Here is a 23,064-nt window from a genome sequence, read left to right as displayed (position 1 = left end):
TTTACTCTCTGAAAAATGAGGGGACTATCTATATACGGTCAAAATCGGGCTCATCCACTACATGACAGATCGGGCTCGGAGCGTAAGGAATTGAAATCGACCCCGAGTCCCATCAAACCAGAACACGAGTTTAAAATGTCCGTCCTCGAGAACATCAAGTCCATGATCCCTGATTCGACCCTGACCCTGAATGAGCTCAAGAAAACATTGCCAGTATAACCAACAGAATATTGAAATAACAGAAGGCCGAAGTATCCGGGATCAGCCGAATATTACAGCGGGAATCTCGGCACGTATCGATAAGGAACCGGCAAATCAACAAATCAGGAGATCTTTTACCTTTTATAGAGTTGTACCTAATATATGACTTCTCTACTATATAAAGGGAGTCTGATTACTTGTAAAGGACATTGTAACACGCATCCCAAAGCAGTATAATATTATTTTTTCTGTAAGCTACTATTCTTCTGTGTTTTGATATTGTTTGAATTGCATCCAGTTCAAGTGAGACTTACTTTACAAGGCTATAATTGTTCAAGTTATACGGTTTGAATTTACTTTATCATCGCTCACTTTACTTGTAATTTAATTTATCGCTTTATGTCAAATTAATCCACGTATTTTTATAACCAAATTCAATTGTTATCCGATTTTTAGGATAAACATAGGTCTAGCATGAAAATATTTGTACAATCTATCAAGTATTGTAATTAGTTAAATGTAAAATCTAATGTAAGACGGATGCCTTGCAATAATTGTAGATTATGTGTGAAGGTGTAAAACAATAATTTAGGTTATAGCTAGGGGTGTCAATGGTTTGGTTCAACCGGTTATTTTATAAAATTAGTATCATATTAATTTTTCGTTTATTCTATTGTGTATAACAAAAATTATACATTTCAAAACCGTCCAATCATGTCGGTTTCTCTTCGGTATCGGTACGGTTCGATTAATTTTTGATATTTTTTTTAAATATTATGTAAAATTCACCAGTAAAAGTAGAATGCAATAACATATGTTCTTTTATAGGACGTAACAAAACTCTCTAGACATTTTTACTGTTTAAAGGGTGATGAATTAAAAAAATAAAAGATGACTAGAATATAGATCCATCAACTATTCCACAATAGCGCAAAAGAAACGAAGCAAAGGCAAAAAAAATATAAATCACACGAGTGAAAAGATATTAACCAAGCTAGGACTCAAAAATAACGTCTATAGAAGATTAAATAATCAAAAAGATAAATCTAAATTGTATGAAAGGAAACATATTCAATACATTATAGTTTGCTACTCATAATCGCTAGAATATTTTATGTCTTACTAAGATACTTGAAATAACTTAGTTTAAGTAGAAGTAGCATAATAGGTTTTAGGAATTAGTATTTTGAGTTTAATTGTTTGTTGGCTTGTAACAGTTTTCATAATTCCAAGGCCCAAAGAAAATTTTAATGCATTATTATTTTTAAACTTACTTTATAAATATATTTTCTACATGTAAAATTTATTCGGTACGGTTCGGTATTTTTTCGGTTTATTTTTATAAAATAAAAAACCTACCCTAATTATCAGTGCAGTTATAGATTTAAATAAAAACCTACAGTTTTTTAAAAGAAACTTAAAAATCGGTTCGGTGTGATATGATTCTGTCGGTTTAGTTGGTTTTCTAATATCCATTTACACCCCTAATTACAACTATGCTTTAGTTTCAAATAAGTTAGGGTCAAGGGTCAGCTATATGAATCACCACTTATCCATTTAAATTCAATTCATGTAATTATAATACTGTTAGAGGAGTATGATTTATCAAAATATCTCCATCGGCAGGCTAAGGAATAAGAGATAAGAATGCCGGGATAGGATGCAAGATTATTTTATCACGCACATACCCTTAACCAAATGACTGTAGGTCTGCTAAGGAGATTTAATTTTCACATAATATAATATCCAGCATTATTAGAATAATGTTTGGTTATTACTTTTTGTATCATCATAAATAATGTATGCATAAGTTATGTGGTGATTCATGCATTATTTTATGTGAAAAAGAATGTGAGATAAAATGCAAGTATTAGTATTTAGTAATACATTGATTAAAACAAAACAAACTCTTGTAGTAGCAAACTTTTATATTCTTTAAAAAAGTAAACACATTGTAGTTGTAAATTGTATGGTAATTTTAATACATCAAACAAGCATCCAAGGAGAAATAATACCTTGTTGTAATCTCTGTATTACAATTATGCATTATTAAATCATCCGCATGCAGGGGTTTGATTTAGTAGTAATGCCATAACATATGAGTGGTGGATAAATTTTAAATAGAGAAGGACAAAATGATGGATCCACATCCACTATTCAATTGCATTTTGAACTAACCTTGGTAAATATATTAGTTATTAAACAAGATTCATGCATTATTAATTTTTGCTTTAACTTATGTGGAAAGGAAACCAAATGACCCATAAACTGTACGTTCTCACTGTAGGAGCATTGCTTGGTTTTAAAGTATAAATCCCATTCAGTATGTATGTTTCTGGTGATATCATGTCGCCAAATGGTACTAACAGATCTAGTAACAGTATATCGTTATGATGGATAATTGCTTCTCGTGACAGCTATAATAAGGGGCAACTGCCATCCATTAAACCAGATCGAGGTACAATTATATATGGAGCTACAGTTAATTTTCCTTCTTAGAGGATACATCTAGCGTGGGTAAAGAATGACAACAACCAAAAGAATAAATGGCTACTCAAACAATTCATTGAAATTAAACCCACGTTAAAGACATTTAGTTTTCACGTAAAATTCAGCAAGTGATATATAAATAATTTATATATCAAACTATTTCTGAGTACAGTCCGTTGTCAAAAAATAGCTAAATAATAAATAATTTTATTTATTTAATTTCTAACGAATATTTTCTAACGTTGGAAAAAGTAGCAGTAAATTCTTTTCCTGAATTGGCTCAGTACTCTTCCGACGGACGCTAACCCCTAGTAAGATAGTAGTATTTGCTACTTATTACTAACAAAAGGTGGTCAGAAATTGTTGTTGTTGTTCTAACAGAATTTCATCCTTCATAAAATACTCTTCCGGCGGACTTTAATTTGATGGCTAACCGCTGCTAAGACATAGCATTTGCTATTTATTTATTACCAACAGAAGAAGCAAATGCTGTTGTTGGTGTTCCATCATAGCATCATCCTTTTGAAGAATTACAGCTATAACTTGTAATTATTGTTTAAACTCCTCTGTCCCTATTTCTCTGTGTATTTGCACCTCAAAGTCCTCATGCTAATAAGTCTACAGCAGGGCTAAGGAGCTGCTCTAACAAAGAATTATTCCTCCTCAATTTTTTTAGACTATTTGAACAAAATAAATCATTGAAGTAATAAGTAATTCTAGATTCTTCAGAGGAAAAAGCAACTGCCCCGAAAATTGAACAGAAACCGAAAGACTTTTCTTTCTTAGTGTTTGGTTTTAAAATAGTGCTTTTTTTAAAAAAAGTCACCATATGCAGGCAGAAATCATACTGTGCTTTCCTTCAGCTCATTTTTCTTTTGATAAGCCCTTTGAAGAAGTCAAAACTGCATCCAATGAATAAAACAATGTTAATTACCACTAATGGTCCACGCATACATGCTAAGTTTTATCAGAAAACTAACAGCTCGTGACTGCCAAATATAACCTAGACAAATTAGAACCAAACACAGCAGCCAATGATAGTTCCTTATCAGAAGCCATGAACTCCCAGTAAAACCATTTGCTTCAGAAATAAATGTAATGGAAGAACAGCTCATCCTTTTTCCCATTTGGTCACCTGCAAATTTAAATATCCTAAAACAAAACCAAAAGAGCAGCCCGGTACACTAAGCTCACGCTATGCGCGGTGTCGGGGAAAGGGCTGGACCACAAAGGTCTATTGTACGCAACCTTACCCTGTATTTCAGCAAGCGGCTGTTTCCACGGCTCGAACCCGTGACCCCTTGATCACATGACAGCAACTTTACCAGTTACACGAAGGCTCCCCTTCTAAAATATCCTAATAACGCAAAATAATTTTGCACCTTGTTGAAATGAATGCACATTCATCTTTAGCATGAAGTGACAAAATATTCATTAGAGGGGCTAAGATCTATGCATTAAATTTTTCAAAAGTATAATCTTTCATGAATATTCTGATCTCTCTACATGGAATTAAAGCCATATTTGGTTTGAATAAGTAGAGTATACCATCAATTTCTGACATCATACCAACTTTAAGTTAGGTAGGAATCACTGGTTTCCAGCAAACATATTTTACTACTAATAGGTTTGAAACAGAATTCCACTATTCCCTCTTTTAAGTTGGAGTTGGGACAGTTTGCTACCCAAAACAACAGTTGCAGGCTTGTTAACCACTATCGACCTTAGTTAACTGCCTAAAAAAGAGTATATCTAGACATCATGTTCCATTACTTCACAATTATTGCAGCGTGGTAAAATTGCACGACCTAAATCTAACAATTGAAAAGAGCACTTGTTAATTTCATGAAAATAAAATTACAGAAGCATCCATCTCTTTCTACCCACACCTACAATCCCAGTCCAGCCTTTGTTCTGTGCGATCCTCTACTGAAGAAGATTACCATTATCAGTGTCTTAGAAGTAAAAAAGAAGCTAAGACAGTAGTTTCTTAGAAATAAACAGGACTACCAAAATATTGACTGTGATTATCAAGATTCACAAACATAAGATGAGGGTAGTCTACATGCAGACACAAGCACATTTAGGGGCCCTTTTTTCAAAGATTAAGATGTTTGAATGTGAATACATAACTAAGAAACATTTTTTCCCTCAACATTCGAATGTTTATAATTTATTTTTATTAAAAAATTTAAAATATAAAGTTCAAATAAAAGAATTAAAATATTGTATCCATAAATTAGTAGGTTGTAAGGCAATAGTTGGTGGTGGGCGGCTGGTGGAATTTGGCAGTAGTGGCTAGTGGCGGTGGTTGGCGTACGATAGAAGCAGTAGCGTGATGTTGGCAGTGGTAATGTTGGTGCGTTGTGCGATGGAATGGTTGTGATGGTGGAGGTGGTTGATGGTAGTCGCCGGTGGTGGTGGAAGGTAGGGGTGGTCAGTAATGGAGGTGATTGGCAGTGGTGCCACTTGTGATGGTGGAGGTGGTAGTGGTAGCGGTGATGGTTGATGGTTGATGGTTGATGGTAGTGGCGGGTACTGGTAGGTACTAGTAGCTACGGCAATGGTGGTTGGCGATGGTGATAGTTGTGATGGTAGAGGTGATTGGTGTGGTAGGTATGGCAGTGGTGGTTGGTGGTAGTGGTGGTAGCGGTGGTGGTGGTGGTGATTGGCAATTGTGGTGGTGATTGTGATGGAGGTGGTTGGTGGTGCTGATTGATGGTGGTAGCTGGCAGTCGTGGTGGTGCTGGTTGATGGTCATTGTGTAGTGGTGGCTGGTGGCTAGTGGTGGTTGTGGACAGAGTGGTGGTGAAAAACCTCTTTGCAATTTCTTTTGATGAACCTTTTAATAATATTAAGACACTGTTGAAGATCTGAATGATCCAGATCTATTCAAACCCATTAAACGGTTAAATCGTTAAAAAAACAAACAAATGAGGCCTTAAAAGAAGCACTAGCAAATCAGGTTGATATCCACCCAATAATTAAGTATTGGCAAAGGAACACTAAAATTGGTCCATATCAACATTTTTTTCTTTGTCCACAGTCGGTTGAGAAATTTTCTGCAAAACGAGTTGAAAAGATATGATAGGCAAACGTTAACATGTTTAGCTCAAGACAAACCTGTTGCCATCTGGGTGTAGCTCACACATTTGACCATCATCTGTGATTCCTAATAAGTACCCTGAGGATGTCAAACCCTGAAAGTAGAATGATCTGTTTATGTAATAATTACACGGACAAAGCAGTTTACTAGAGCAAGGACACCTAAGATAAAGTATGAAAATATGTGGTCACCAATCAAAACTTCAAAGTGTGCACACTTCATATAATTGACGAGGGTGCATGCTTCGGCTGAGTGACAATACGAAGAATAATGATCAACATTATCACAAGCATAAAGTAAAGAGTGATGCACATCCCATTATGGAAGGGAAGTATAAGAATCAACGATTTAATAGTAAACATAGAGCTCTACAGGTTTCCTACCCTCTTCACAAGAATAAGTGGCAGCTATTCATAACCTCTCTTGTATGAGATGCTTTATATCTATTCAGAAATCTTTCATCCAAATTCATCTTGGCTAACAGTACAGTTTCTTATACTTCTCTCTAACCTAGGACGTTGAATCCAGTTTAACCCATGAATAATGTATCGGGTAACAAAATCAAATTGAGAACTAAAGGGGAAAATATATTAGATAACTTGTAAATTGCACAACTCCTTAAATTTTCCTAAGCATACACTCTTTCTTAGTGTCTTAGGAGCAAAGTCCACATTTAAACTCCCAACATGAAGCCCCCCTCAAAAAAAAAAAGAAACTTTTAGTGCTATTCAGCAATAAACACAGACAATTGGAGACATATCAGGATTTAGTAAAATCATTAGAAATAAGAAAAACATGAATATTTAATTTCTATAGGACCCCTTCACACCCAAAACCTTCTCTTTCCCCTTAGCATAAAAGCATGCCATTGTGGAAAAGCAACTTGCTAGCACCCTCGCCGAACCCCTCCTCACGCCGTTCCACACTCCATTCTCACCGGCATTCCCCAAAGTCTCCCAAAAACTTTGACGTATCAATAAAGAAGCTTATTTTATTTCCTTTTTTGGTAATAGTATCGTATCACTGAAAGAAGAAATAAAAAGTTGACTAAAGACATATGGGAGTTTCTAGGTAGCTTATACATATACAAAACTCACCCTTTAGGTGAAACTGTCGAATATTATCACATCAACTTTAAATGCCTGAATGTTCATGAAGCTGCTTGATTAAATTGACTTTCCAACTGAATTACTAACTTGATTCAAAAGGTATAGTTCAGTTTCCTTTTTAATCATTTTTAGAAGGCAGGTGAAGAAGGGAACAGGACAAACATTCAAGCAACAGGAAAGGAACCCAGCAAAGTCACAGTTACAAGAAGGCTTGATTGTCCCATAACCTCCTTCAAGTGTTTTGCTAGAACCAATTCAAAGGGGCTATTAGCTGCACTTAGGCGCTTTTATGGCAAATTTCCTTTCTAATTACTCCCTCCATGTCTATTCATGTAGAACCGTTTGATTGGTCACGGAGTTTAAGAAAGAAAGAAATACTTTTGAAACTTGTGGTCATAAACAATTAAACATACCATGACATCTCTGTGGTTATAAAAGCATGTCATTAAGGGTAAATTTGAAAATTGAAAGTCTAAAGTTAAATCATTTTCACATATAGAAAGCTGCCATTCTTTTTTGGAACAAACTAAAAAGAATGAGGATCGAACTGCTCGTTTGAAAAATGAGGGGGCGATAATGCACTTTAGCGCAACTAAAATAATATAATATAATAAAAATGTTAATATAAAGTTAGAGAAAAAAGGAAAAATTCTAATGGTTGCGGCTGAACCACAAAAGGTTCCAAGATGAAATTCAATCTTAGTTTGGATTAAAAGCACTAGGCATATCTGCTTATTGTACCAGCTTCAGATTCATTGCAAGGACAGCTCATTCCCTCTGAACATGTTCAACTTTATGCAATTAACTTTTTCAGATCTCAGATTTATAATTATTGAGCTTTATAATGAATAAACATTATTTTCACACATTTCCTTGACGTTTAATTGGTTGGTACAATTTTGCAAAAGAAGTTTGTCTTCACATGTGTTTCTCAGCATCCTAATTGTAAGCTTATTAAAATAATGGAACTAGTAAAGAGAACCTTACGATGGTTTTAGTTGTTACCTTAAAGCGAGTCTAGCTTTTAAAGAAAATTAAGGACTTATCAAATGCATTAATAAAGACGAGAATTCTATGCGATCATGAATTAGTCACAAATTTAAGTTTTAGTCACTATATTTATAACAATAAAACCTACATAACAGATCTTGTAAGTTTACAAGAAAATCGTCATAATTGTTTTTGACAAGCTTTCATACAATCCTTGAGTCATACAGCTTCAGCAAATCTCGTTTGTCGCTTTTTGTTAATTTAGTTAGGAAAGAATTTAGCATACACCAATTGAATTAGACCAAAGGTCCTTTTCTCTGGGCAGACCGCTGATCTTTCGTTCATTTTATCCATTGAACTAAGAAAAGATGATTAATGTGTATATTCATTTATTCAAGTTTTGAACAATTTTACGAAACTCATTGTGTTAACCGTTGTTAGGAATCCTTTACCAGTTTCAAGTGCTTAAGTGGCCATTTCAGTCTTCCATTCAGATAATCCTAAGAGAAAGATTGAATGGAAGCCATTGACATAAGGCCTAGGCTAAAACACCCAAAAGCTCCGCCAAAAACCACCACATGTAACTGCACAGTACTATCAGGTGGATTCCCCTTTCCATGCACCTTAATATGTTATCTGCAAAGCACACTAGAAGATATACCTGTTGGAGTTTAAATGACATATATCGCTGTGAAGAAGCAGCCGTACTAGAATTGAACTCAGATTCAAATAGTTACCATATTCTTAAAAAATAAAAAGAAATAGACAAGGCATAATACTGAAAATTGAATGGTGCCCAATAAAAGTTTTTATCTTAGGAAAAGTAACTGAGAGATTCCACTCAAACCAACCTGAATGGTGACTACAGTTTCAACAAATTGGTCCTGATCACCACTTCTCTCCTGCACAATAACCCTTTGTCCACTATATTTATGTGGGCGAGCAGAAGAATATCAGTTAATAACTGACGAGATATTATCTTGTTACACTTGAATTCAGTAAAAAAATGAAGTAGAATTCACATTAACTTAACAGGTGTAAGGGTTGGCCAGATTTTAAAATAAAGAAGCATTCTAAAGGAAGACGAAGCTAAATTAACAAAATGAACCATGTGGGTATCCAAAAAAGTTTACATGTTTTGTCCACCAAAGTTGGTTTCATGATCACACAAGTAAAGTGTTCTACATCTGAATAAGGAAGAAACGACACAGACATTTCAAGTGTAGGTGTGTAGCATGTAATCAAACACAAACAGGGTACCTTTGGGCTTGGTCAGTGGTAAACTTTCCTACTCTTAATTTCTGCTAATGAATCAGTATACTGGTATAGGATATGAGCTCCATTCAATTTCCTCTATACCTTTTTCTTTGGATATGTGAACTTCATTTTAATCTATACTATATTAAAAGTGGGAAGCCCTTGAGACAAAAGTTAAATTACCAAAGTATCCTTTAATTAACCTATAAATAGTTTTTTTTAATATAAATAAAAAAACTAAAGCCTACAAGGAAACGCAACTTTCCATCAGGCGCCTATTCAGAAGAAACCTGTTTCTAAGTTTTAACACTTTGAATTCTTCACATCAATAGTCACAACTCTTAAAAGAAAACCTTTTTTTGTTGTTGCTAAAAACTTTTAAAACAAAACCTAACACCTACAAACAACTCCTAAATAATTAATTAAAAATGTGCACTATGGATATATGTAGTTACTCGAATTTACAAAGGGATGAGTCTCTCCATTCAAGTCAACCATCATTCATATGGAGTACTAGACAATGCTTAGAGTAACTTACTTAATGTGCAAGATTTTGTTTACAATGAACTCACATCAGATTTAAACCTTGCTTGAATGTTGGTCTAATGTAACACCCCGTACATTCAGACTAGGTGTGGATATGTTAAATGGGTATTAATCTGATATTTTAGGTAAAAATTGCACGGGGCGCCCTATTTGGTCGCCCCCATTTAACTTATACCCATTTTTCTTTTAAACTTTTAACTTGTACCCACTTTTTAAACAACTTCAGCCCCCTTTCTCCTCTTCTCCTCCTCAAAGTTATATCCGCCCTCAACCTCTTGAGATTAAACTTCTACTTCATTTTCCTCCAGGCAAACAATCATCGGCAGGAGAACAATATCATAAATCTCTACGTTCTGCTTCACAGATATGTAGGGTAAACATATATTTCCATGTTGATAACTTCTTGAGGGCATATTAATACCTATATATGAGTAATTTTTTTTTATATTTCTGTTCGTGCTACCAGTATTTTATCAGGAACTATACCTTTCCACCGAGACTACATTACTTCAGGTGATACAGAAAAGAGACCTTACAAAAAGGTATTAAGCAGTGTCTCTAATATCTAATTTATGAAAGTTGCATGTTCATATTTTCAGCCTCATGGATGTTGAATTAATCATTAGTGGGATATGATTTCAGAAATTACTGGATGTCGTTCGTGAGCTGGAGTCCTTAAGGCCAAAAGTTGAAAAGGAAATTACCAAAGTGAACAAAGAACTTCTAGAGCTGAAGTTCTCCAGTTACAAAATAAAAATTCGCCAGTTACAAAACAAAAACTTCGCCAATTACAAAAACAAAACTTCAGCTAATTCGCCAGTTACAAAACAAAAATTTTGCGTGATTGTCTTTGCTACTTCAGCCCCGTATGCTGAAGTTACGCGAAAAAGTGGGTATGCTTGCAATTTTTTTTTGCAAAGCGGGCACAAGTTAAAACGTGACCCAAAAAGCGGGTATAGATGCAAATGCCCATATTTTAGACATATGAAGTCCTAGCGGGATGAGTATGAGTGAAAATAGTTGTTTTAGAATCAAGATGAAGAATGAGGTGCATAAGATTCGATAAAATATACAAAGTTTCCAAAAGGTCAGTTTTGCATGTGATTGTTCATAAAAACTATATTTTATTAGTTATGTATATTTATTTATTCAAATCTTTGTTTTTATAATATTGCTATTATTACAAAAATTATATAATATATGACTTGACATACACGTGCAATGCACGTGCCGAGAGACTAGTATTAAAAGAAGGATAACACTATTACCAGAAGAAAGAAAAGAGAGGAAAAATAAGAGAGATGACGGCCAGTTGAGGGGACAGGATAGAAAATACCATATGACCATTTTAAGAATATGTAGATAGAACTAGAATATCTGGAGATCTCCCAAGTATCGCGATCCATCTTTATCTTCAGCTTATTTTGATGTCAATTCTTTCTTACAAAGTTACAATATGAGGATTTCTTATTCCCCCATTTCTCTTAACCAATTCCTAGTAGAGCTTTGATCATTTTGACTGTTGAGGCTACAACTTTAGCTCCACAGAACAGGATTCTTTCTTCATAGTTACAATTTTTCGGAGGATGATTAGATGAACATTCACCTCATAGGCCCACAAGCTTTTGGTCCATCTTATTCAGGATGAAGCTACTGTCATTTTCTGTCATCTGATGGACGAGAAAGGTTGCCTTTGTTGGACCTAGTATTCCATGTGTATCCAGCTTCGTCATGGCTATCCTTCAGGTATGAATCTACCCTAACCTCCCCCATCACCAAAGAACCCTGTTACCTAGGATCGGCCATTTATCCAGTACATGTACATTGAATTTAGCACATATTTAGCGTGTTTTGAAATGAAAGTGAACTACCCAGCCCAAAGTCCATTTAACATTGTTTAAGAGTCTCTTTTATAGTCAGAAGAATCGCACAAACTGTAATTGTTATATCACAAAACTTTAGGTTGCTCATCTAGGAATATTCTTTGTCCTACTATCCAACAATGCTAAAAGAATTTTGACTTTCTCCTATTTTCCCATCAAAAGCACATTCCAGTACAAGAAGATGCCCACATGTAATAGAAGTAAGCAAAGGATCAACTTTACGGGATTCCCATAGCATAAAGTTCTCTGCTTTGTAAAGAGTTTCAAATTGCAATAGCAGAGGATAACAGATGTTCGAATCTACAGTAACTTTAAAAAGTACTTACCTGTGTAACCAAGTCCTATAATACAATCCTTCAAGAGCTTGAAATCCTGCATGCACACAGCAAAATGCATCACTATTTTCATTATTGTACCAACATATGCAGAAAGAGTGTGTGTGTGTGTTTGGGGGGGGGGGGGGGGTTAACATATATATGCAGAAGCCCCCTAGAACAAGTAGCTCGTTCTCACCTAAAAACACTCCATGATTTCAGGTAGCGGTTCTAAGACCATCAGAAAAAGCAAAGAATGTAGTTGATAAAAAAGCACAAGACTGAGGATATGAATTCCTAGCATCTAATACACAACGCCTCGGAATACCACCTCACAACAATTTCGAAGGATCTCAAATTTCCATGACTAACTAATACCCTTGACAGCAAGCTCAACATTAACCAACCAAATGAAAAACAAATATAGGATTATTCTCTTTAATGAACCTCCACTTCATCTGCTGAAACTAAATAACATCTCAATGGGGGAAAACGGATATGCCAAAAATAGACCTGCTAAGAAAATGGCAGAGGCAAGTGGAAAGAAAGTCTAGTATATGATAATTTTGATATTATCACTGAACTAACAGTGAGAACAGGGAGAAGAGAGGCTAGTATGGTTTGATATATATAGTTCTGTGACAAATTCTAAATAAAATTAGCAAATTAAAATCTCATCACCATCACCACAACTATGCTTAATATTATTGAAATCTTCCTACAAGAACCAGCTTATCTTTGGCACTGTGACAATATATGAACAGCTCGTAGAGACAAGGACTCCCCACATTCATATTGGAAGTTCGCTAACTTTATTTCATTTTGTAACATCAACACGGCCCACCAAGAAAGAAAGAGCAAGGGGACAAGGGAGGAGAAAGAGTTATCTTCTCACAAACAATTACTTCTTTGTTCCATTTTACGTGACACTCTCTCCTTTTTAGTTTGTTCAGAAAAGAATGATACCTTCCTACATTTAGAAGCAACTTAACTTTAAACTTACCATTTTATCCTTAATCACATGATTTTATAGCCACAAAATAGTCATGGCATGTTTAAGATCTAAGTTGCTCCGACATGGGAGTTTAGGTGCCGCACCCGTGTCGACACAACACTAGTATAAGTGTGGGTATGGGATCCGTACCGGATCTAGTCAAATAATTTTGGATACTTTGACCACGACGGACGGAAAAATTCGAGACGAGATACAATTTGATTCCCGAAATCAAAACCAAAACTAGGGTAAATTTGAAGAAAATAGCATACTTGATCTAGAAGATTAAACCTTTATTTATCTACAACTTGAGAATAAAAATGAAAATCCACACTCTACAAGCTATACGTAAGTATTTCACAATTTTTTCTATAATTTAGAGATATTTTTATTTTTTTGAACTATTTTTAGCCGGATCCTCACACCCGTATCTGTACTAGGATCCATATCCCCGAATCTTAGAATTTACATCTTGAAGGATCTGACCTCTAGATTCGCACCCCGTGTCCGAGCAACTTAGTTTAAGATCACAAGTTCCAAAGTCTTATCTTTCTTACTTAAACTCTACGCCCAATCATACACCTTCACATAAGATTAAACGAAGAGAGAATTTGACGACCCACCATATTTGGATATTACTCAATTAGATGTTAGCAAACAGCAATTTCATTTTTTAATTATTTTTTTGGATAACCGAAAACCCCCTGATGAGCTATCTGACCCAACACTAGTTTGCCCACAGGTTCGACACTCGGAGTGTTGGCCTGCCCCTCTATCCCACTTCCACTTATATACAAAGTGTGTGTCAATAGCAGGGCAGACAACAATGTCTTATTGCAACATGAAATTAAAGAACAAATGAAAATTCAAACGTAAAACATGATTATAATCTCTAAATGAGTTGATCAAAAGAGGACTGGACAGGTTAAAGGCCTGGTTGGAGATCTTTTCCCTTTATCATTGGAGTTTTAGGATTTTCGCAAATGTTGAAGATTTTCGAATGTTTAAGATAGCTCTGTTTCTGAGTTCGAGAAGTTTAGTGTTTTAGGAAGCTAGGTGAATTGCTATTTAGCCGCATTGAAGGTTCTCGTTAGTTGCAATTGTGCCACTTGACTTTGCTTGGGAAATCTAGTCCCTGAAGTTTTGTATTTCAACAATTGAAAATCAGATTGTATACAGTATGGTTGCTCGAATGAGTAGATAATGGCAATTTACCTTGTTCTGAGAAAACATCATACAGGTTCTCAAATTTATTGAAAAAGGCTGCAATAACATCTTCTCTCTTCAATTCACGTGAGAGAGGATTCACTTTCTTTAAAACAGCATTCAAGCATGTAGTAGGCTTCTCATTCCCGACATTCAATCCAACTCCTGTGAAATAAGTATCAATACCCAAGCACTCCATGTAGTTTCTCCAAATTGATAGACTGAGAGGAGATAGAAATAATTACATATATTCATCAGTCTACTTAGAATGATCCTGAGGGGTGGGGTGGGGGGGTGTAAGAAAGTTAGCTAAGTTAAAAAGACTGCAAGTGTAAGAAAGATTGCTGACTAACCAAATTCATTAAGTTTGCAACATCTGAAAACCCGTCAAGTTTGTACTTAGCATGCAAACTTCTATAAATCGAAGGAAAAAATCCATTTCCGGTATGAGGAAGAATATATAGTGAACATCATTGAATGAGTGAAACGTTTTTTTTTTTTTGTATAAGTTGACAAGTGAGACAGTTTACCAGCACTAACATAGAACTTCTTCGACCTATATACCGATGTGCTAAGAATGCCACCCACTTTAACGCCACCTAAATACAGATCATTTGGCCACTTTATTCGAACATCAAGCTCTGGGGTTCCCTGTGGCACATTATGTAGCCAAGAACAACAAGGAAAAAAGGTAAGCATATCAACAGACGTTCTATGTAAAATAAACTAATACATGTAACGCTTAGCTTCTATGCAGCACACAGCTAGTTTCTACAAATTCTGTCCTACCACTCCTCTTTTTTCCATCTGCATCCAGTTAGCATTGTTCAAATACACTACCTATATGTGCATAAGTGAGCAATTAGGACCATTCTATTAGCCAAGTACCATAAAATTCAGGAAACACTCTCTTTTCACGAATACAGCACAAATACATGAAGAGATAAACCATTTGTCGTTTAGGCATTTGTAGACGAAAATAAAGTAATTAATAGAAAAGACTGATAGAGAATCTTGTAACTCAAGAAGAACCAACAAACTACATCAATGCTCCAGATCATAGACAGTTGAATTAGCTGAGTCTATCTGAAATTAGATTTAAGTGTATCCTACATTGACTAATTCAAAGGGCCCTGATATTTATCCAAATTTTCCTTTTACAATCATCTCTAGTCCTGAATATCTCCTAACTCAAGTAACATTCTTTAGGAAACATGATATCCTCTTTAGCAGACCAATCAGCACTAACAAATAATAGTCCACAAGACTGTATACAATTCTTCACAGACCATCCATCAATAACTGCTTAAATTTCACAGTGCACGGACTAAATGGCAAAACTATATAAAATATATGTGTAAAACTATAATGTTTCAATTGATACAACCAGATAGAGGATATAAAACTTACAAAGACATGTGAGAAAACTTCAGTTCATTGTTTATGCAATGTCGATATAAAATCACACTTATCTCCTTCTTACTTTTCCCATACATTACTTTACCGTTCCAATTTCAATTTCAGGATGTCGCCCCGGTAAACATCTTTCTAATATAAGTACTTACCTTTTCCAAACAGACAGCTTTAATGGCCTCTGTCATGGCAAGACAGACAACGTACTGTATATGTGGCACCACTCTACCGTCCTCCATTTGTATTGAAAAAGAAAACAGAAGGCAACCCTTTGGTGATTCCCACACATTACTCGAACGGCCTTCAGATGTAAAATAAACACATAAGTAAATCAAAGTAAAACATAAATAATTTGGGCAAACACGATAAGAGCAAAAAATCTCCAATACATTAAACAGAGCAACTACAATTTTTTATACCTAGTTTATGACAGTGATGCATTTTTCTTAATGTTTTTCAATTGCACAAATAACACCCTAACTTTGAAACAACGATAACGAACAGGACTTTCTCTAACTTCTGTTCATTGTTAATGGAAAAGGTCACACGCAAAACTACACATATTTACGCTTTTTTAAAGGTCCAAACAGCTGTTCTCAATATTTCATAGTTTGTGGAGGGAACGAAACCTATCATTTGGTGCCAAACTCCACCTCTAATCTCCTTATACAGTGTTCAGCCTTCTTAACATAGCTATGGAAGATGCACCCAAGGTTGTGGCCAAGTGGTCAATGAAGTAGGCTGAGAATCGCAAGGTCTTAGGATTTGAACATTAGGTTATTTCTTCCCATCCGTCCAAGCCTTGGTTGGACAGAGTTATCTGGTAGCTATGCTGGTGAGATAGCACGTACCTCGCGGAATGGTCAAGGTGTGTGCAAGTTGGCTAGCACAACACGATTATAAAGAAAAACCTACCTGTGAAAGTTGATTGTTTTATATGTCATAGAGAACAGTCCAGTTCTATAATTATTTCTTATTCTTATTGTTGCACTTCAGCATGTGCTAATTAGCACTTAATTGGATTGTAACACAGACGAAAACTGTTATTTACTGGAACAAAACCGTCCCCCGTTTGAAAGTGTACAACTCAAATCAAAACAAAAAATTGGACCTTAGAAAATTAAAAATGCACAAATGCAATAATCTCCAAAGAAACAAAAAAGTCCACGTACCTCTCCCTTTCAGTTGAACATCGGCAACACACACTGTACCAAGTGGCAAGTCAGAGTTATTTCTGCCATAAACAAATAATTAAATTAACAGAAGCAAAATTTAGTGTCAATAAGCCATAAGCGAGCAGGCTTAACTTGTCATTAATGATTTTTCACAATAACAAACAAGTAACTATAAGAGTTTTAAGTTATATAGAGCATGAGTCAAAAATAACATGTCAACCATAAAAATATGTACAAGGGATTTTGTAAAACATAAGTTAAGTATGGAAATCTGGTAATTTACTGTGAAATAACGTCATGAGTAGAGGACAATCTGGGAGAGTAAATGAGGAGTCTCCCAAAACGCCTAGTCGAAAGGGAGTTGAAGTATTCTTCAATTCGAAAAGCGTCGTCGTTTTCCAATTTCACCTCGGAATGCAGAACAAGCTCAACTCCTTCACCAGTTTTAAGGGTATTGTTATTCTTGAGTACCTTTGCCGCGTCATTCTCCTCCTCGGATTTCCCAGAGAGTAAAAGAAGCGTGTCCGCGGGTGATTCCATTTTTCTTCCGAGGACGTGTGATGATGAGAAAGCTTTGAGGTTTTTGGGAAATTTTTGTAGAGAGTGGAAAAAGATACTACTACCTTTGAATTGAGAAATCATCAGACGGAGACAAGTACAAGTGTACTACAGGCATATAACAAGACTCAACTTGTTCCCAACATTCACGAGTATTGGAGTAGCTGTATTCATGTGATGTGAAATGTGTTTCCATCAAGATTAATTGATGTGGAAATCTTTTATAATAGTATCATTTTCAGTGTTCTATTGGGTATTACTAACTTTTTGTACCAATAATAAATAGAGTGTAAGCATGGACACATGAAAGTGGTATTATTTCACAAATAATTATACAGACCACCTGTTTGTTTGTCATAGTGTAATTATAGTGTAATTACAGGTTTACTGTTTGGTTGCACAAGTGTAATTACACAGTTAAATAAAAAATTTAATAAAGTAATTATTAAAACTTAATATAATAAATATATGCCTATAAATTTGTATAAATATAAATGATATTATATTTGGTATTTAAGATGTATATTTTTTGTGAATATACACTAATTAGTAATCATATATTTATAAATAATATTGTAAAACTAATTTTTATATATATTGTGAGTACGCGATTTTTGCCCTACAAGAACTACTCCCACAAAATATTCAAAATAAAATGGTTTTGTGTTGTTTGTGATTTATTTGTATTTTTGTCTGTGCATGTTTATTTCTACTTTAATTAAGAAAAATACAAAAATATGTGTTGCATACGCATTTAGGATTTAATTTTACAATTTAGGAATTAATCAAACAATCAAGTTTGCTTTACAAAATGAAAAGATCACAAAAAATATGTACTTTGCATTTTTTGCATTTAATATCCGAATTGTGTGATTTTATCTTTATTGGGTGTTTAATTGCATGTGATAGCTGTTATTAAGAGTTAATGTTTTAAGTTAATTGTCAATGTTACAATTCAATTATGATTTTAGTTGAAAAGGAATTAAAAGAAAATGAAAGAAAAAAAGAGAAGAAAAAGAGTGGACATTGGGCCGATTTCAGTGCAAAAATCAGGCCCAAATCACCCATGAACCAGGTCCAGTTTGGCCTGGTCAGAGACGTCTTAAAACGACGTCGTTTGGTCACTCTTAATCAAAGCCGTTGATACGACTTGATCCAACGGTCACAGATGAATGCCCTTTACCCATTCCCTGGCCCGACCCGCTACCCGGATCGACCTCGACCCCAACACTAAACCAAACGACACCGTATTGGGTTAATCTCCTTGATCTTAGTCGTTGATCTTAATTGATCTAACGGCCGGGATTAAATTCCCCACCTGGTATATATTCCTAAATCCTACCCTGCCCCCTAAACCAAGCCCCACACCTCTTCATCTCTGAGCTTCAGAGACCAAACATATCCGCCGCCTTCAACCACCGTCCTCCGCCCACCGAAAATTGCCTCACGGCGGTTCCGGTGGTCCAAACGACCCCATTTTTACACCATGGATTCTCCTCGACCTCCCCAATCAGAACCCCTAACCCTTATCCCTCGAATCCCAGCCGTTTGAGTCGAATATTAGATCAAAAATAAGGCCGGAACCCTAGTTCGTCCAGTGACCCCCAATTTCACACCACAGCTCTGCCCTGACTTCTTCTCTCCAAATCCACCTTCCCCTTCCTTCGAATGTAGTCCCAGCCGTTCGAATATTGATTTTGAGCCAAGAACCCCTAGCGCCGTCACAAGATCCCCTGATGGCGGCGCCTAACCTAAACCCTCCCAAACTCACACATTTTAACCACTAGACCTCCCCAGCCCCAAATCACACCCTAGTTTCGTTCGAATCTCATCGGAACTATTCAAATCCCAAATCGAACAAGCAAACCCTAAACTTAGAGGTAGTCCGAGGAATATTGGGGGTTCTAATAGACTTTAGTCGAGTGTTCTCAGATTAAAGTCCGTTTCTACCCCAAAAGGCTCAAGTCGGAGTTACGAGCAGAGCGAGTGAGAGATAGGTCTGAGTTTGGAGGTATTTCTTCTGTTTCTCTGTTTGTTTTCATGTCTTGTTTGTTTGTTTGTTCAAGATGAGTTCGAATTCGTTTTTTTATCAATTACTCTTTTCTTTCTCCATCAGACCTTCTTATTTGGTCCAATTTTATCATCATTTCTGTTTGTTGTCGTTTGTTGTATGATGTAATGTGTGTAATCGATTGATAAGTGTCGTCGATTAGTCTGTTATGTTTGAATGTTAGATTAGCATGATAATAGTTTAAGTTTTGGTTCATCCCCGTAGGTTTACCTTCCTGTTTCTTCTCTGTTCTAATGTTGTGTTGAAGTAAGCTTAGATAAATTGTTACCCCTGGAATGAACCCAAAACCTCTAGTTCAGGGTTCAGAATTCGAGCTTAGATAAATTGTTATATTTGGCTTTATCTGATTTTGTTACATGTTTGGGCCTAATGTGCTAAATGCTGCTTTTACCACTTTGATATTATCTGAACTGTATATAAACTGTGTCGAAATCCTTCTCTTCTTACCTTCGGGGATGAGCTTGCTGGTCGAGACTCCCTATTCTGTTAGTGTCAATACCTGAAATAAGAAAGAGGCCGGACAAGTTACTAAGCCAGATGGCCTTTTGGTTCCCGGTACGTAGCCCCCTCCTTGACTCGAGTTGTCCGCTTGGGTACACAGTCTAGAACAAATACCTAGGTTATGAACCTAGAATAACTCAGCTTCATGTCGGATCCCTAGTAGGAACGTTTGTTTGCATCACGTGCATTTGACTTTGGAGGCTTAACACAGGGGTTGGGTCTGTCTAGGACAGGTGTAACAAAAAATGAAAATGACCATCCTGATGCATCTTACTTGCTTCTACCTGTGCATTTATTTGCTTTGGACTTGCATGCTGACCAACTTTTGAATACTTTGAGGAAAGAGAGATACAGATGGTTAATCGCCTGTTTTGAAAAATCAATAGTGTCGAAACTGGGTCGAATTTTTTGAAAAAAAAGAAAAGAAAAAGAAAAAAAAAGGGTTTTGTTTATGAAAAATAGTTTTATTTGCCAATGAAAAAGAGTCTTGTGTTCAAAAGAAGTTTGTTTTATCGGCCCGAACTACGCCCGTTTGATTCTCACGGGGTGTGAGATACGTAGGCAACCCTCATCGGGTCCAGCCTCCCCTTTAGTAAAAATAACCAAAAATGTTAAATTTTAATTGTCAACATAAATCGGGTGATGCCGTTTCTGTCAAAAATAGTCGAATTCCCCAAAAGGGACGACGGAAGGCCGATTTTGCATAAATAGCCACCTTTGGTCGTTTTAAGATTTCGATTAGTTAATCCATACAGCCTTAGAATCTGCATTCTCGAAATGCTGAAAGGCCGTATGTGCGAAATTGGGTTTTTATTTTTTTATTTTTTGGGAAAAATGTGTGTTAATTTTATTTTGAGTCAAATAAATCTTAAATTTTAAACACCCTAATAAATGTGCAGAATGAGCACAAGTCAGAATTTACACATAACAATAGTGAACAAGATCCCCTTGGAGTTACACATGTGGTGGGATGATTTGGGCGGATCAGAGCGCGACGTGGTCAAGCTATACTTGGGAGGCCTCACTGGGTGGTTGAAGATTAATCCTAGGGGGATATCATAAAGGCTTGGTTACATTTTTTGGAACACGGCCCACAATGTATTCCACTTCTTAGATTTTAAACTCACCCCAACCTTAAAAGAGGTAGCAGGTTATAAGGACATTACTGAGGGGCTAAGGCACAAATATCTGATTGCTCCAAGAGTCGTCGATACGCACCAGGTCATGGATCTACTAAAGATAATCAAGGGAGTCCCGTACTCTGAGTCGGATAAAGTTTATCTACTTTGCAATTCATGGGCATATAGGAGGGTTCGACGATCCAAAAAGCGGGGTTTGCAGCAAAGGGAATCAGACAAAATGGGATGAGCGTAGGCGGGTCGCCTTCATGGTAGCATCCTTGGGCATTGTGGTGCTTCTCCGGAAAGACAGAAATATTGATTTAAAGGTGTCGGGAGTCGTCAAAACCCTGATTGCCAACAATAAAAGCACGATTGACCCATGATGGTATCCAAGATATACCGAGCTCCCACAGCTTGTAAAGCCGAGGTAGATTTCTTCGAGGGGTACATAAGCACGAGCAAAGCATATGCGGCAAATAAAGAGGGACTACGAAGGGAACATCACTATATTGAGCAAAACAATATCCACTCTCAAAGAGCGGATCTTTAGACAAGCCCAAGATGCCAGAACAGATAGGAAGCGCTGCTATGATCTGATGGACCGGATGGAGAACAGATGAATGAGTGTCAGGATCAACTCTTTTACAACGCTCAAGTGTTGGGAATGCGGAATCAACAAACAGAACGATTGCTTATGGAAAGGGACAGAATCAAGGGAAGGATCGACGATATCGAGCACTACATCACCATAGAGTGCCTAGCTTGTGAGGATACGTCCCGTACCACCTTCTTTGTTTCAATAAGGATTCACGTCCACCAGATCATGGAAGATTTAAAAGATCTGCAGAGAGGCCTTGCACCAAAACCCGTGGCGAGGCCGAACGACGCCCCGCGGGCGCCCAAAATTAAAAACTCTGGGACATTCACAGTTTGAAGTCTGTATGTTCTTTGTCTTCAGAGTCTGTTGTCCGTTGGAGTTTGTAATTTCCTTTTTGCATAAAGTCTGTAGTCTGTGTCAAGTCCGTCAGTTTCCTTTCAAAAAGTGTTTTGCCTTGTAATAGATCATTTTGCTAATGAAGATTGAAAATCCAAAAATGGTATCTTTGTTTTTTCGCACTTGTGGTCAGAACTACGCACGGTCTGATTCATGCGGGGACATGATACGTAGGCAATCCACATAAGATTCGACCACCATTAAAAAGAAAAGATAAAAAAAAGAAAAAAAAGAGAAGAAAAAAGAAAAAGAAAAAGGGAGCACAATTACAAGAAGCCGAAATGACGCACGTAACTGAAGCAAATGCATGATAGAAAGGGTTAATTACCTAGTTGCATTGCATCCTCAATGTGTGTTTTCTTATCTGTTGAAAACTCTAACGCTAATAGGTTGCTTCCATTTTGTCCTCTTTCAATAATCAGAAAGGTGGTTGGTTGTGATTCTAAAGTAACGCTTCCCTGCAACACAAAGGCAAAAGACAATGGCAGAGAGCAACAGAACTGAGTGGGTTGGTACCGATGCCCGGAAGCAGTTGGTTGAACAGGACTACGAGTTGGTAGAAGAGGTAAGAATGTTGAGACAGCATGTGGCAGACATGTATCGGGCATGGATGACTGGGAAAGCACCACCCCCGCCACCGCCTAGCTTCCTGAACTCTATCCTTACCCAAACACCTCACACAATAACGGATGATCCTCCATACTCTCCATATCTACCCACCTATGACAGATTTCCCAGCCACCCGAGTAACTCCATCACTCGTCGTCCAACTATGTTTTTTCAACGCTACTCCCCTCCCAGATGCTACTTCTCTCCACGGGACTCCCAAAGACATGCTTCACTTTCCAAGTACCCAGCTCCCCAAAATGCCTATCCACGAGCACACCAGAAACCCCCTGGATCAGGTTTTAGGCTAAATCAGGCATTTAGGAACGAGAGGTTGCTGAAACAAGAAAAGGCTCTCACCCCTATCGGAGAATCTTATGCAAGTCTATTTGAAGGCTAAAGCATGCTGGCCTGATTGAGCCGCTCCGCGGATATACTCCAAATCCACGTACAAGAAGCTTTGATCCTACTACACGATGCGCATACCACTCCAATATCCCAGGGCATAGCATTGAGAGCTGTCATTCAT

The 23,064-nt window shown here is 36.6% G+C and overlaps 1 protein-coding gene across 2 annotated transcripts; it reads right to left on the bottom strand.

Annotated features, from left to right (window-relative positions):
* Positions 1-3,131: 3,131 nt before the first annotated feature.
* Positions 3,132-17,436, bottom strand: LOC104238135 (biotin--protein ligase 2). Of its 2 annotated transcripts, XM_070172169.1 has the most exons (10): positions 16,968-17,422; positions 16,682-16,743; positions 15,662-15,810; positions 14,886-14,936; positions 14,627-14,747; positions 14,106-14,261; positions 11,909-11,954; positions 8,748-8,820; positions 5,815-5,891; positions 3,132-3,593 (listed from the first exon to the last, which is right to left on the bottom strand). In XM_070172169.1, exons 1-10 carry the CDS (start codon positions 17,324-17,326, stop codon positions 3,551-3,553), a joined length of 1,137 nt encoding a protein of 378 aa, XP_070028270.1. In that variant the 5' UTR covers positions 17,327-17,422; the 3' UTR covers positions 3,132-3,550. The 2 variants fall into 2 exon arrangements, with proteins under 2 accessions (XP_070028270.1, XP_009790720.1); XM_009792418.2 differs by lacking the exon at positions 14,886-14,936 and having other exon boundaries at positions 16,968-17,436.
* Positions 17,437-23,064: the final 5,628 nt, after the last annotated feature.

Source organism: Nicotiana sylvestris, chromosome 4 (assembly GCF_000393655.2).
Source record: "Nicotiana sylvestris chromosome 4, ASM39365v2, whole genome shotgun sequence".
In the NCBI taxonomy this organism is placed as follows: Eukaryota; Viridiplantae; Streptophyta; class Magnoliopsida; order Solanales; family Solanaceae; genus Nicotiana; species Nicotiana sylvestris.
Note: the sequence above shows the minus strand (reverse complement) of the source record. Positions and strands in the feature narration are given on the sequence as shown.

Bases quoted from the DNA above. Each gene is read 5' to 3' on its own strand.
- LOC104238135 (XM_070172169.1), bottom strand. From the start codon at position 17,326: ATGATTTCTCAATTCAAAGGTAGTAGTATCTTTTTCCACTCTCTACAA. The intron at 14,748-14,885 runs GTAGGACAGAAT...AATGTGCCACAG, and splicing joins AGATGGAAAAAAGAGGAGTG to GGAACCCCAGAGCTTGATGT. The intron at 3,594-5,814 runs GTTTGTCTTGAG...CATTGGATGCAG, and splicing joins CTACACCCAGATGGCAACAG to TTTTGACTTCTTCAAAGGGC.